The sequence below is a fragment of the Anthonomus grandis genome, chromosome 5 (assembly GCF_022605725.1).
Source record: "Anthonomus grandis grandis chromosome 5, icAntGran1.3, whole genome shotgun sequence".
Classification (NCBI taxonomy): domain Eukaryota; kingdom Metazoa; phylum Arthropoda; class Insecta; order Coleoptera; family Curculionidae; genus Anthonomus; species Anthonomus grandis.
Genome location: NC_065550.1, coordinates 8520404 through 8536443, shown reverse-complemented (window position 1 = coordinate 8536443; position 16040 = coordinate 8520404). Strand labels below are relative to the sequence as shown.

Sequence of the window (16040 nt, the reverse complement as noted above, 5' to 3'; positions counted from 1 at the left end):
TGTCACTTATATATTATATGATATTATTGAGCTTAACCATTTAAAGCCGCCCTGATGAATAGCTTATAAACAAGTGCAAAGCCATATCCCGAATTCGATATCTATATATTAAATTTTCGCAAAATTACTTAAAAGACCTCTAATTTTTAATGAATGTTTTGGATCCTGATTAATAAATGGATGCTACTACTGATGTTTTAAATTCAAGGGCTATTTTACCAGATTCTAATATAACCTGGTAAACAATTATTTCTTAATGTTGAGATGCATTTGCAGGGGTTAAAACTCATTTTGCTATTGGGGAATCCAATTCTTGTTCAAATTGTGTGCTTTATTTTCATGCTCATTTTATTTTACCTATTTTAGGAGCGTCTAACGAGCGGCCACAGTTCTCTAGCACTTAGCGGTGGCTCACCAGCAGGGTACGGAGCAGGGGCGTCGGGGGCGGGCGGTCGAGGTGCGGCCGGAAGTCTTCACCACGCAGCCGCCGCTGCTGCTATGCAGCACCAGCTACCTCAACCCGACTTCCAGCCACCCTATTTTCCACCGCCCTTTCACCATGCCGCCCCTAGTCCGCCTCCTCAGCAACACCTCGAATATTTGGCAGATCCTTATGGGGGTCTATCTGGGTTGCACCATTATAATCAACTGGGGTTAAGGCGGGAAGGTGATCCAAATCATTCCCATGTCGTAAGTAGAAATATTACTTAAAATATTTTTAGTGATTAAATAAAAACTTGTTTCAAAATTTGGTAAATATACTGGGTTCTTTTTACCTCATATAATGCATATAATAAATAACTACACCTGTTTTGCTATGGCTAGAACATCATTAGGCCTTAAAAAGCCGTTTAACGTTCACACCATATAAAGAAATTACTTTATTATAAAATTTTAAATTACGTTTTTAGATAATTCGAGTATTCTATTGCTAAAATTCGCATAAATACGGGGTGTTCCAGAGCCAAGAAAGTTGAGTTCAGCGGAGTCGCATATACGATTTCCTTCAAAAACTCCAATCTGAAAAAGTCTAAAGGGGTAATATCGGGGCTTCGTGGAAGCCAACTGACTAGCCCATTACGATTCATCTTTCTGGAAAATTTTTATCTAACCAGCTGCTAAGATTTTTATGAAAAAGGGATATATTTTCCCACATATTGGCATGCTCTACCATTACAAATTGTAAAAAGAATTCATCATTAACTCGTTCTGGTAAGAACTAGGGTCTACTTGGAAATTTATTGGCCGAATGACATGTGTATTTTCGTGGGCCAAATTCTCCATCAAATAAAATTCGTAATTATTTCTCATTCTCCTCATGCTGGTTATAAAGGTTTATCAGACCCCAGCAAATAAAACACAATTCATCACGATCATAATATGGTATTTAAAAACTCTCCATTCTGCTCAGTTGAACAAAGAATCCATTAGAAAAAAATAACCTTTGCTGTTTATCACCTTAAGCATATCGATTGTCCTTTTTTCAAACTCAAAGATTTTTGACTTACAAGAACGAAGTGTGCTGCTTGTTTTTAAATTCCTATTAAATTATCAAAGAATGTTATTATTATTTCTTTCTGGCTAAATATTAACAGTATTTCGCCATTCATCAGGTCTAGTACATTACTTCTTAATAGTTGGTGCATGTTGACAAACACTGAGGAATGCGGATGGTGTTTTCCCGGAAATCTTCTTCTGTACTCTCTACCTGTTTCCGCCTAGTTTTCATTTACCACTCCATAACTGAAATGGATATCGACTTGTTCCTGACTCGTAACATAAAAAGACATTTAGTTGTTAAAGAGAAACTAATGAAAATTAAGTTTAATCACCACGCGCTTACTTGTCACTGTGACAAATTTCTGACAAACTTCAAATATTAGTAACACTACATGCTGACAACAGTTTTCCCCATGGCACACTTTGGTTTACACAATAATGAAATAACAGTTTTTTATGACTATGCTTAATAATATATTAAAGGGTGAAATTGGAAACCAAAACTGTCATTTCCGTTTCTTAATTAAATTATTTTACCCTAGAAATAGCAGTTGTGTGTGTGTGAATGTTGAATTTGTCTAATATTAGAAAATTGGTACAAAACAGTCGTAAGCTTTTTATTGCTATATCAGCTTTTAGCGATTTCTTCATGCATGGCAATATGTTTTATCTTTTTACTCGGAAACGGTGCCTCGTATGTAAAAAAGTCAAAAGACCGAATTTGCTGCAAATTAAATGAGGAATTGAAGAGTAATTTGTATTTTTGGCAAAACTAGAGGCGTGTAATTTTTTTGCCTAAAATATTCAGTTTTAGTGCAGTACAAACGCCACAGATAGAACTAAAAAAATTATCCAAAAAGTGCTTCTTGAGTCTTAAAACCTATGTCCCAAATTCATAGAAATATTTCAAGCAGTGTAAAAGTTATAAATGAATAACTTTTTTGTTTAATAAAATAGTTTTAACAGCCTACATCTCGGAGAGGAATCATTTCTCGACATATGTTTATATGACAAACTAGGGCTTATTTTTTAACGTAGAAAACGTGGTTAAAATTTCTTGGTTAAGATCGGGATCACCCTTTATATCGGAAATCCATACCAGTTTATCAACGCTTTTAGCCAAAAATTGATAAAAACAGTTCTGATTAATACATTGTTGCGAGGCTCTGCGGCAGTTCTAGATCTGTCTTTGATTGCGCTGTATAATAGAATAGATAAGAATACAATCGGTTACTTGGGACATTTTATTTTGATATCCGAACGTCATATAACTAACATTTATAATTTTTTTTTAAGATATCGTCGATATTTTTCAGTGTTTCATCAAATTAAATTGATCATTATGTATATATTTTTTTAAATCCTTCTGTCTGAATCACCAATTTAAGGTATGCGATGGAGCATTTGAAAGAAATCGTCCATCTTTCTTAAAGTCATCTTTATTAATTTGTCACCTTACGAAAATAAAATAAAATAATACACGAAGCAATACTCGACCTCAAGGAAAGTTTTAACCAAATGTAGAAATACCCAATTCAAATATGTATATCAATGATGTTTTTACCTTTAATTCATTGGAGGACTTTTATAGTCTTACTCTTGTCTCTAATCATTAGAGACACCATCTCACCAACAATTTTTACCCTTGCCTAAGAGGGTGTCTTCAAAAAGCTTGACTGACAAGAATACGGGCTTATATTGATGGGGTGCGTGTAAACCACTGACGATTTGCCGATGATATTGCGGTCATTGCCAACGCAGGCGAAGAGCTTAACAAGATGCTTCAGGAACTTCATCGAACATTGCTACAAATTGAACTTAAAATAAACCTAAACAAAATAAAGATTATAAGTATATAAGACATCCAGGTAACTGTTAACGACCAATCCCTAAAAGTTGTCTCAGAATATATTATTTACTTAAGCCACAAAATTCAACTTGACAAAGAAAAATAATCTACTCAAATCACAAGAAGAATAGGCCTCTCCTGGGCAGCTATAATTATTGAGCTATGATAAGCACTTTAAGGGATAAAGTTCAAAACGGAAAAATTCGCAGAAGAACTAAAGTGACGGATGTACTAAGGCTTGTGGCACAACTGAAATGCAGAGAACGTATAGCAAGACAGGATCACCAAAGATAGGCACATAGGATTTGGCGCCCAAGAGAGACCAAACGGCGTATCGATAGACGCCAGAGACGATGACGAGACAATATACAACATGTTGCAGGAAGGAAGTCGATCCGGACTGTTAGTGATAGAAGAGCGTGGTGTGATTTGAAAGAGGCCTACATCCAGTAGTGGATAAATTCGAGCTAAGAAGAAGACAAAAGAAGAAAAGTTTGTCATCTACTGTTCACTTCATTTATAAAAACTGCACTACTGTAAATAGTCTTTACAGGACTCAAGTATACAGGGTGTTTCAGAACTATGGGATCAAACTTCTGGGGGTTGTTCAGTGCAACAGAAGAATCCATTTGAGTATAGGAACCCATGTCCGGAAATGCTTTACTACGCCACTACGGCCTTAAGACGCGGTAAAATTTATAAAAAACATTAATTACCTAAATAGGATCTACTGCATTTATTTTCACCTTTTGTACATGATACCATAACAATAATTGTTTAAAATCAACGCTTATCAATGTCAATTCTTAATGTCATGTTTAAAAAGTTTATAGCTTACAATTTTTAAACATTTATTGCTAATGGAAAACTTTACTAATCAAGAATTGGCGGATATGCATTTGGCATACGGAGCAACAAACTGCAATGCACGAGCAGCATCGCGGTTGTATCATGAACGTTATCCCGAACGACAGCATCCTGGATACAAAAAGTTTATTGCGGTTCATCGGCGGCTCGCTGAGACAGGCATGTTTAAGACCAAGATGCATGATACTGGTGTTGCTCGGACCGTAAGGACGGTCGAATTTGAAGAAGAGGTGCTTCAGCGAGTTGCCGATGAACCATCAAATAGCACACGTGACGTTGCTAAGAATATGAATACGAGTAACGCTTCTGTCTGGCGGGTACTACACGAGCAACAACTCCATCCTTACCACTTCCAGAAAGTTCAAGGTATGACTGCAGCCGATTATCATCCTAAAGTTCAGTTTTGTCGATGGCTTCTGGATCACATCATTGCACCACCAAATTTTTTACCATATGTTTTGTGGACCGAGTTGAGATTTTTTTGTGTTACCGTGTTGCGGTATTTTTAATAGTAGGAATATCCATGTTTGGGACGAAGAAAATCCTTATGCTGCAGGGTCCAGCTCGTCTGGATACCTGGCCATGTAGGTAATAAGGAAGCGGACTCTCTTGCTAGACTGGGATCCGCGAATGTGCCGATGGGGCCGGAACCCATAGTTAGTAGACAAGTGGACCCACCGAAGATGGACTGACTCCCCTGGTATGAGACAGGCCAAAGCGCACATAGGTGGGCCCTCTGCCTGTCTCACCAAAAATCTACTACGCCTAAAAAGACGCGAAATTCGGCTAGTGACAGGTCTTTTTAACCGGTCACTGGCACTTAAGAAGCCACCTCCATACTATCAGAATTGCGGACAACCCGGAATACCGATGGTGCTGTGAGAAGGATGAAACCGTTGACCATGTAGTCGGAGATGCCCAGCACTCACGCGCGCCAGGTTCAAATACTTGGGTAACACTTTCAGTGTACCGAGTGACTTTAAGTCCTTCAGACCAGGGAGCCTTATCGGTTTCTCTAAGATCGTTGGGCTCTGGTAAACCCCGGTGGGGTATGGCGGGTCCATCAGGAGACCTACATATATGCACAACTGCCTCGGCAGCCCACTGTTTCGACAATTCGATTCATTCAATCCTTATGCAATTTTTCCAAGAAAACATCAGAATCGTTGGTCTGTCAACATATGGGCAGGCATTGTTGATGATTATTTAATTGGGCCATACCTTCTACCGGAATGGTTAACAGGACCTGCGTTTCTTGGAGGAAGTTCTCCCAGAACTCTTTGAAAATGTTCCACTAAACGTTAGACAGCAAATGTGGTTTCAGCATGATGGAGCGCCGGCTCACTTTGCTGTACAAGTACGCGAGTATTTGGCTCAGCACCGTTGGATTACCAGAGGTGGAGCAGTTTCTTGGCCTCCTTGGTCAACCGATTTATTGTCGCTCGATTTTTTCTTGTGGGGACATGTAAAGTCTTTAGTCTACGAAACTCCAGTAGAATCAGAGCTAGACTTAATTGGATGAATAACAGCAGCATTTGAAATAATTCAAAACGAGGATCAAATTTTTAGTGTAGTCCGCCGAAATCATGTGCGGCGTTTAAATCGGTGTATTGAGGTTGGAGGAAGACATTTTGAACAATTGTTGTGATGGTATCATATACAAAAGGTAAAAATAAATGCATCAGATCCTATTTGGGTAATTAATATTTTTTCTAAATTTAAACTCGTCTTAGGGCCGTAGTGGCGTAGTGACACATTTCCGGACATGGGTTCCTATACTCAAATGGATTCTACTATTGCACTGAACAACCCCTAGAAGTTTGATCCCATAGTTCTGAAACACCCTGTATTCCAGGTATTTCGCCAGTTAAAAAGTGTAAATTAGGTTTAATTAATAAATAATAAATGTTCGTAAAGCTTATTATTTCTGTTTCTTTCTTACAGCAGATCTGATGCCTAGTGTAGGAGAAACACGTGTTATTCTTTGATCTTATATTACAATATTATTGAGACTCTTAACTTAGTATTCTTGAAAAAAAATTGACTATTTCTTCGAGTTACAGTACTGTAGATAGCTTATTAGCTACTGCAGGTAGATAATGCTGTATAAAAAGTGTTAGTGATTGGAAATTTAACAAAATAAAGGAAATTTAATAAATAAATTACAGACTTATTAAGTACGACAAAGATTGATTTTCAAATTGTTGTTAAACTAACGTAAATATAAGTCACAAAAAAACATCTACGTATATACCGGGTTGCACAGGATAAAAGCAACATGATAACTTCTTTGCTTTCTAAGTAAAAAACAACACACACAACCACACCACATATTAATTGCTTTCACACTTGCTATTTTTGGAAATTATTATAGCGTCAAAAAAACATATTATTTTCAATTTTGAAATAGATGAGCTATGACCATAGAAAAATATTTTTGATCGTGTTTTGTTTTATATGTGCTCTTCACGAGTGCTTAAAATAAGTTAGCAATCACCTTTTAGACGTAGATCTTGTTCTCGAATATTTGGGTGTAACTTTGTCTAGAAACCACCAAAAAATAACTTCACAGAAACAAACATAAATTAAACTATCGAGCATTATTCCAAGAATAAAGTAATGACAATCAAGAGACTTATTGACTTTAATGTACAACTAACTCTACATTTTAATATTTTATTGTTATTTTCCCTCTTTCAAAAAGGTTTCTTTAACATTATAAAATAACTTGTTTCTTATGTGGAAAGCAAAAATTTTCTTTTACGTTAAATTTACTGCATTCTTGCTTAAAACAAATAGAGTTCATTATGTAAAATAACCTAAAAACTAACTTTAAAATAGGGTGAATACTGATATACAAGAATTGTATGGCAGGCAGGCTCAAAAGTAATCGTTTATTGTATAAAAAACTAGTATATTTTTATATACAAACCGATACCCTATAAATAACCCTAAAACTTTTCTTAAACGGACGGACTCTCCCAAGCATTCTTCACGATGTCTTGGCATAGTTTCACTATCGCAAGAATTTCGGATATCCGGATTACCTGGAAACTCTCCGCAGTCTCCGAAGCAAAACGTGCCAGTCCCGGAACTGGCTGCGATAAAGACATTTTTTGTCATGTCGTTAGATATACACCTACGTTAATAATGTCATGATTTAAAATAGGCTAAAAAGATTTAATGCATTTTTGTCCTTGAGGCGATATTTTTAGTTGAAGGTTAAAAATTTAGACGTAAAAATAATACATTTATTTTGTTATGAATGTGCATTTTTTAGTTGGTAAAATAACTTTTACATAATGTGAATTGTCCTATGGTTGGAACCTTTGGTGTGATGCTCAAATTACGAGATAGTTTTACCACTAACCAAAACTCTTTATTTTTAATCTCGACACGTGTTTCGCTAACGATGTTAGCATCTTTGGGAGAAGATTAAAACTCTCTTTAAAACAGTTTTCTTATCCCGAAGATGCTAACATCGTTAACGAAACACGTATCGAGATTAAAAATAAAGAGTTTTTGTTAAAGGTAAAACTGTCTCGTCATTTGAATAATGTGAATCATTTGAAGTATATTTTTATCTTTAACATAACTAATTATCTATTAGAGCCAGCTGAGCCATGGAGCAAGCTTTCCTTATAGTACAACTGGAGGTGGACGGTCAGACTATGGAGGAATTCCTCAGAGACACGATGACCCGTTGTCACTTCACCAAGCTTTAGGGCAAGCTGTAGAGGATGCCCAAGCCGGTATCGACGATAATACTGGATTTATTACCGACCTGCCTTTACTCAAAGGTAAGAAAAAAATCCCAATATCCCAACCCTCCAAATAATGCATTGCAGGTATGATTTTTTAACTGTAATTACCCCCTAATTTTTCAGCTGCCTGACACGCCCATAAACAATATGCGACAAAAGTTAATTGGGCATATTCACACCCTGTTTTTATGTTATTTGACTTGTGCCACCCATAGTGTTTTTCATGGGGTTTTAATATGCTTTGTTAAAAATAGCAATACTGTATCGAGCGTACTCTATGGGAGGTAATGGCGCAATAGTGATTTTTTGTTGTGGGAATTTTGAAAAAGTACAGTGTATCAGACTAATATAAACCTATATATAAAATATACAGGGTGTCCCGAAATCACATCGGAATATTTTACCAGCCGCATCTTTGTCTAAAAATAAAAGAAAAACTTCATATACAGGAATCTTGAAAAGTGAATCGTTTTCATGTTAGGGTGTTATATATAATTCCTATTGAAGATGGTTTTTTTCTGAATATTTTCGAAACGCCTGGTCGTTATTTTTCGAAATTTTTGTCATATACTATTGTTATTGTTATTAACTGATTTTATTTTTGTTATATTATATGAACATTTTATGCTAAAATGTATACAGGGTCGATAAAAATTAATGGTTAGCAAGGTTAAAAATGTTAAAACTTTTTTTTTAGATACTTTCTAATCATTTTGGTAATAAAATCGAAAAAAATCAATATTTTTAATTAAAAAAGGTTCTCTTGTCTTATTTTGATAGGAGCGCCCGTTTTTGAAATAATCAGACATAAATATTTTGTAACCTACACTCGTAAAGTATTTTTGATCACGTTTAATAAAATCAAAAGGTATGTTAAAAATCATCAGGTATAAACATGATATAAGACTGTTACAAATACTTAATTTTAAGATCAAAAACTGTTTTTTTTTGTTCAAAATTATAAAAAATGTGTAAATAATTGAGAAATATTAAAACAATCAACTTATTAGCTAAGAAAAAAACTGAAAATACCAAACAAAACAAACAAACAAAAGAAAACAAATTATAGCAAATGTTCGAAGTGGTTGCCATTTTGTTGGAGACATAATCTTGCCCTAGACCTTATTGCGCGAGTAGCCCGTAAAATAGAAAATGGATTTCCCCTTATCTCATTAACCGCCCAATTAAGTCTCTGAATTAATTTTTCACGGGTATTAATTTCTACCGTATATACCAATTCGTTTAAATGACCCCATAAATAGTAATCTACTGAAGTTAGATCTGAAGATCGAGGAGGCCAATTTATAGAAGCACCTCGACCAATCCAACTTTCAGCAAAATGGATATCCATCCACTGACGAACATTACGTCCAAAATGAGCGCTACGTGCGTCGTGCTGAACTATTAAATTCTGTCGTAAGTTAAGAGGAACGTCTTCCAAAAGCTGCCCAAGATTATGTTCCAACATATTTAAATAGTTCTCAGGGGTAAGACGGTTGAGTAACTCTATCGGACCCACAAATTTATTAAAAACCTCCTCTTAAAGTTGGTACGCCGTATCGCTCTTGGATTATCATCTGCCTAAACTTGCGTATTATGAATATTAAACGAACCATTTCTAGTGAAGGTAGCTTCGTCAGTCCATAAAATAAAAGGGACTAAGTTTGGGTTGTTTATTAATATGTATTTAGAAAATTGGAACCTCAGCACAAAATCGTCTGGTACCAACTCTTGAACTCTCTGGTAATGATAGGGTCGTAAGACCTAAATTCTAACCATTCTTCCTATCAAAACTTTTTTTTTTTATTACCTAGGTCGGCAGTATTTTTTTAAATTATTACTATTGAGAGGGAAGTGTGTGTGACGCTGTTCGGATGCTTGTTCCAGGATTTTCTTCGAAATAGTTTAAGACGTTTTCCAAGTGATTTGCTTGTGGCCTGTCTTATCCACGAGCTCTTCGAAAGCTTCCATTTTACATTCCAAGTTACGGTGGACAAAAACTTGATGATCTGGAATTCGTCTGAGGGGAAATGTTCGGCGATACTCACGGGCAAAAGCTAACGAGCTGCCATTACACAAACCATACACAAAAAGCATATCGCCCAACTCTTGATTCGTAAATCTATTTATAGTTTTAAAGAACTAATTTACACAAGAACTATTTAACGTTATCAACGTAAATGTAAAATAATTAATATGCCAATCAAAACGTCAAACAAAATTCAAGCAATAAACAAATTGTCAACAAGCACTGCGAACTACTATTTTTTATTTTATACATGATACCTTTTCAATGCTAAGTCATGATTTACTTAAAACTTAATAATTTTTTTTTGAGGCCGGAGGCTTTTAACGAAATAAGACAAGAGTACCTTTTTTATGTAAAAATTATGGTTCTTTTTAATTTTACTGTCCAAATAACTAAAAGGTAACCAGAAAAAAAGTTATGACATTTTTATCTTTGCTGACCCAATGGCACTAATTTTAAACAACCCCGTATACATTTTAGCATAAAATGTTATAAAATCAGTTAGTGACAATAAAAGTAGTATACGATAAAAATTTCGAAAAATAACGACTAGGCGTTTCGAAAATATTAACAAAAAACCATCTGCAATAGGAATAATAAAACACACTGTAACATGAAAAGGATTCACTTTTCAAGATTCCTGCATATGAAGTTTTTGTCTTATTTTTAGACTAAGATGCGGCTGGTAAAATATGGCGATGTAATTTCGGGACACCCTGTATATAAAACTTAAATTATTTAAATAAAGCTTTTCTTTAATATATTATACTAAACATAAAACCAAAAGGACTCTAATCCTTATTTATTATATAAACGGCTTAACCATTTTTTCAAAAATAGAGAAAATATCTACTAAATATAACAATAAAAGTATTGTTTTATATGGATATATGCAAACAAAAGCTATACTATCAACGATGCTTACATTTCTTCTTAAAATTGCAAAAAAGTATATAGAAAAACATAATAGTGCTAAAGGTACATTTAAATCACAGTCTTTAGACACTGTAATAAAAGAAATTTTGCATTCTAAAAATTGGGGTATAGCAGTGGCGGCTTTTGGGGTAGAGCCACAGTGCCATGGCTCTACCTAATAAACGTTGAAAATAAAAAAAATAATTTATTTTTTAAATTTTACTTCAGTCCAAAAAAATATTTATATATTAATATTTAATACCAATTATAAAATTAAAATACTGGAACGCAGCCAGTGCAAGATTCCGCAAATTTTGCTAATGCGGAATCGAAGACGTAGTTGTCGCGCCAGGCCCCGTATCGATGCATGTTACATTGAATAATCACAGCAAATGTCCTTGAAACAACGTGGTAAAGCTACGGCACATTAAATAATTTTGGGCCAGGCTCCAAACCAATAGAATCTTTTCTAGCAAAACGTGCGTGATACTGTTTGTTTTGATTATTCATCGGCGTTCGCGGTTCCGTAGAGATCTTTTATTTTATTTGGCTGGCGTTTTTGGCTTTGTTGGTGTTTTTTATTTTTATTAAATATTAAAAAACAATGAATAAAATTAGTTTTTTAAAAGCAAATCCATTTCCAAATTAGATCAAAATTTGGCCCTACCTCCCTGAACTGTCACGAGCCGCCACTGGGGTATAGTAAACCACAATTGGTTTCCTGAAAGTTGCATCTGAACAGAAAACGAAGATTTAAAGTTATGAGCAGATTTAAGGGTATTAAAATTTAAAAGGTATATAAAATAGGGTCATCAAACATTTATCAATTTGAATAAAAACATGAAATCTTACTGCTTTCTGCGTCGCCAATGAAGGAATTTTTAATAAAAGGCGTTGATGTTCACAGGTCAGGTCTGGCATACCAAAATACATTATTACCATACAAAATGCTAGGAGTAATATTTCAAGACTTTTCCCTTAGTCTTTTAACATTGCGGATATAAACCTCATTATTAGATGACCACACTTTATAACAATACTCTAGACAAAGACGAACATAGGTAAAGTACTAAAACCTAATTTTAGGATAAAAATCATTACTATTAAGCTGTGTAAAACCTAACTGCTAAAAAGTTTCAACACATATTACATTTATCTGGTTATGAAAATTCAACTGCTGATCAAAATAAGACACTTAAGTCTTTAATATCGGATGATTTACTCAGAATTATTCTTCTTCTGGTACCGTATCAACTCCTGGTGTTGGCAATCACAATGGCAAGCTATGCTCTGTCTTGGGCGAGTCTAAAGGTTTGTTCTACGTTTCGAATTCCGGTCCACCCTCCGAGATTCCTTAACCACGAGGCTTGTCATGAACCGACTCCTCTACGATACATTACTTCTTTTATCTTGTCCGTTATTATGTATAAGTTTAAGATTACGGTATCGATCACCCCTGAGTATGTGACCTAGATAGAATAGCTTTCGGCATTTAATTGTTGTTAGTAGTTCGCGGTCGGCGCTAGATACCTATTGGATTCGGAGCATACGTCTATGTAACAACATTTTAAATACTTTAAGACGATTAATGGTTACTGCTTTTAATGTCCAAATCTTCCAATACAAGAGTATGTACCACTTGATCATTCTCTGGCGGAGTTTTAAATTTAAATTATTATTATTGCAGAAGAGTGATCTCATTTACAACTAAGATATTTGAAAGAACCCTTGCAAAGCTTTGACCATTTATTTACATTGCAGCATTATTATTGGACCGAGGAATGAAAACCATAAACGTAGTTTTAGTGGTATTAACACCTTGACCAAGTCTAAAAGACGTTGAAGGTAATGGAGATCATCACATAAGATTGCGGTGTCGTCGGCATAGCGGGTGATATTGATCAGTTCGCCGTTAATCTTAACTTTGCACTCCTGATCATGCAACGCCTGTTTAAATATTTTATTAGAATATATGTAGATTGAACAACAGCGGAGACAGTATACATCCCTGTCTCACGCCACGTTGAATCTGGCATTCGTCTGTTAATTTTCCATTTACCAGAAATACTGCCTTTTGTCACCAATTCAGATTCTTAATAATAGGTATGTATATGTGTTTGTGGGTATGTATATGTGTAACGTTTAAATTTCGTCGCACTGGTCCTTACTTTAAAGAGCTAAATGACCACATTGACAGGCGTTGTCCAGGCTTTCCAACAAACTGCCTACCCACAGCCTTAAAGAGGGTATATCCTTATATGTCCTTATATATCCAAGATCTGTCGCAACCAAAAACTACAAAAAATATATATTAAAAGAAATTGACAACGATATCTGTTTCAAATCGTCATCAAATGTCAAGAGTACATCGAGACAATAGATAACATACTAAGAGGATGTAAGATTCTGGCGGAAAATAAAATATATATTAACATGCATAACAAAGTCGTAAAAATAATACATTGTATATTAAGCTGCTCCAAAAATATAACGTCAAAAAGCAACAGGAGACTTCTAATTGCCTTAATTGTCAAATCCAACAACAACGCAAAAAGAAAATTTCAAAATACTTGCCTCTTACCTCGAAGCTTTAAATAAAATTGAAATGAAAGAACATACTTACCAGGAAATACAGAAATCTACCAGATGCTGCACAAGTTACAAGACACGTTCTAGAATCTTTGTGGGTGTCTTGAGTGATGGCTATAGACCAAACGGGAAAACTCAAAGAAATAATAATAATAATAATAAATCGACATTATGCTAAGACATTAAGCCCAGCCAAGGGCAGCTAACGTTTTTACCAGAGCATGTACAAATAAAGTGGATGCAAATGAAAATGCAATATTTAAAAAAATAATTATTATATAATAATATATTGATAAATATACTATAGACAATTGAAAAGAAAGAACACATTCTATATAAATATGATGGATAAAGAAAAATAAAAAGAAATTAAGCAGACTTACAGTAGCTGCATTCACTTGTTATAATATAAATATTGGCTAAGTGAAGCATTTTTAATGTCTTACTTTTTAATGACGGTATTATACAGCTTACTGCAAATTATGCCATGTATACCTCAGATCCTAGGTAAGAAAAACTGCGTTGAAAAAAAAGCAATGTGGTGTTTTAATATACTTATAGGGTTACTAAAGCAAGCGGGGCGGTCGCGTTACAGACAAAATAAGCAAAATGTAACGTGTGGCGATTCGGTAAATTAAGCCAGCCATGGATATGATCAAAAAGTTACCGAAAAATATTTGTTTTATTTAAAATACATATGTAGCATTGTGGTAGACAAGAGGATAAACGTATGAAAAACACAATCGTTAGTCTGTTACCCAATTCAAAGACCAACGCAACCCAACTGAGTTTACAACCCAAATCCACCCATGTCTAGCCAACCCTTTCCAACTAGTATCCAACTAACAAAAACCTAACCCAATAAGGGTTCAATTCAGGTTAACCAGTCTAAGATAACAAAAAAAAAACAGGATATTAATTCATATCCTCAATCTTCAAAATTAAAATTGAAAATTAATCAATCGAAAAAAATAAAACACCTCATTTTGCTTCGACTAGCACATAATAACTCTCAAACATCATAGAAATGCTCACTTTTAAATTAAATATGGACAACTTGAATAAAGGGCAGTTTTATTTAAAAAAAATAATAAATTTATTGCAAGCAAAACAATAGCTACGTTTACAACACGCGGATCTATTAGGTCCGTGGATCAAATGATAGACTATTTTTATTTAGTACAGCCCTGTTTACAAGGATTGATTTTGAGGGTTAAATTAGTCCAGGATTATCTCTAGTGTCTTCTTTCTAAAAGTGTTATTATTTAAAGATAATAAAAACAAACTAATCATTTCTTTTTCAAGGCTTAAGCTTGTCCTCTGTATTTTCTTCTTTATTTTTGTGTACAAAAATAAAAACCTCATAAGCTAACCTCCAATAAAATGTCAAACTTGTCAATTTGGTACTTCAAAATAGGTCCTAGGTGTTTACACTGAAAAAAACTAAATTTAATCTACCCTGTTTGGGAAGCATCAAATTCGCGTATCAAATTTTAGTGCGCTGCCGTTTACACCGAAAAAATAGTCCTCGTGACGTCATTTAATCCAAGTATTAAATATTTGGTACCCCTATTATAAACGTAGCTATTGAGTGGTAGGTCAAAACCGTAAGGGCATATACATCAGTTTTAGGTTAGAAATAGTGGGTTAAACCCTTTTTCTCATTGTTTATAAAATACTAATAATTTAGCCGCAAATGTTTTTCTTGAGTACAGAATACTTATATCGCTTTATTTTCTTGAAATTCGTTTGGCACTAATTAACTATAGAGCCCATCTGGACTTTATAATGATTATTAACGATAAAAACTTGATAAGTTTTGTAAATATAATTTTTTTTTAATTTCAGAGTAGTTTTTCATTTTTCCAAAAAAACACTTACAAAGTCTTTATTTTAGTCTGTAGATTACTTATTATTGTGTGTGTCACTTTTAATTTCTTTGTTTTTTTTTTCTATACAAAAACATCAAAATAGCATAAGACTTAGAATTTACATTAAATATGATTATCCACCAGGTAGTTTATTTAAATGAATCGAGATATATGCAGGTAGAAAAAAGTCAAACAAGGTGGCATCCCTCAGGTAGGGCGGACAGCCAAATAAACCAAACGACCAAGCTTAGATTCAGTTCTATGAGTTTTAGTTTATTTACAACGATGGTCATTCGTGTCTTCTAGTAAAAATATTATAAAATATAAAATGAAAATCGAAATATTGGAGGATTTTAGTGAGATAGAAAGTGATATTGAAGAATTTAATGAATATAGTGAAGTTAAAGGTAAGATTAGTATGGTCATATACCTAATTATTTTAACTGCTTATATTACGCGTTTATACCATCTGTGAAGCATTCGCATTTTTTTAACGTAAAAGTCCAACAGAACTCTCAAACTTTGGATATTATACAAAACTGTATAAAACCATGTGTTGGAAAGCCCTTTGCTATTGTTTTACTTACCGTGTATTAAATAATTGCTATTCCCTGTGACTAGATTCTTAGCATTTCCAAACACATTCACAATGTAAA

At 34.3% G+C, this 16040-nt stretch overlaps 2 protein-coding genes across 5 annotated transcripts in view; one reads left to right on the top strand and one right to left on the bottom strand.

The window, feature by feature from the left end:
* Window positions 1–16040, bottom strand: part of LOC126736458 (zinc finger MYM-type protein 1-like) — a 93546-nt gene that overhangs the window by 28291 nt on the left and 49215 nt on the right. The window lies entirely within an intron of this gene.
* Window positions 1–16040, top strand: part of LOC126736462 (transcription factor AP-2-epsilon) — a 150868-nt gene that overhangs the window by 125587 nt on the left and 9241 nt on the right. For all 4 annotated transcript variants that reach the window (XM_050440834.1, XM_050440832.1, XM_050440831.1 and 1 more), the window contains exons 3-4: window positions 367–690; window positions 7827–8016. In XM_050440834.1, the coding sequence (XP_050296791.1) occupies window positions 367–690; window positions 7827–8016 (514 nt within the window). The remainder of the gene's footprint in view (window positions 1–366; window positions 691–7826; window positions 8017–16040) is intronic.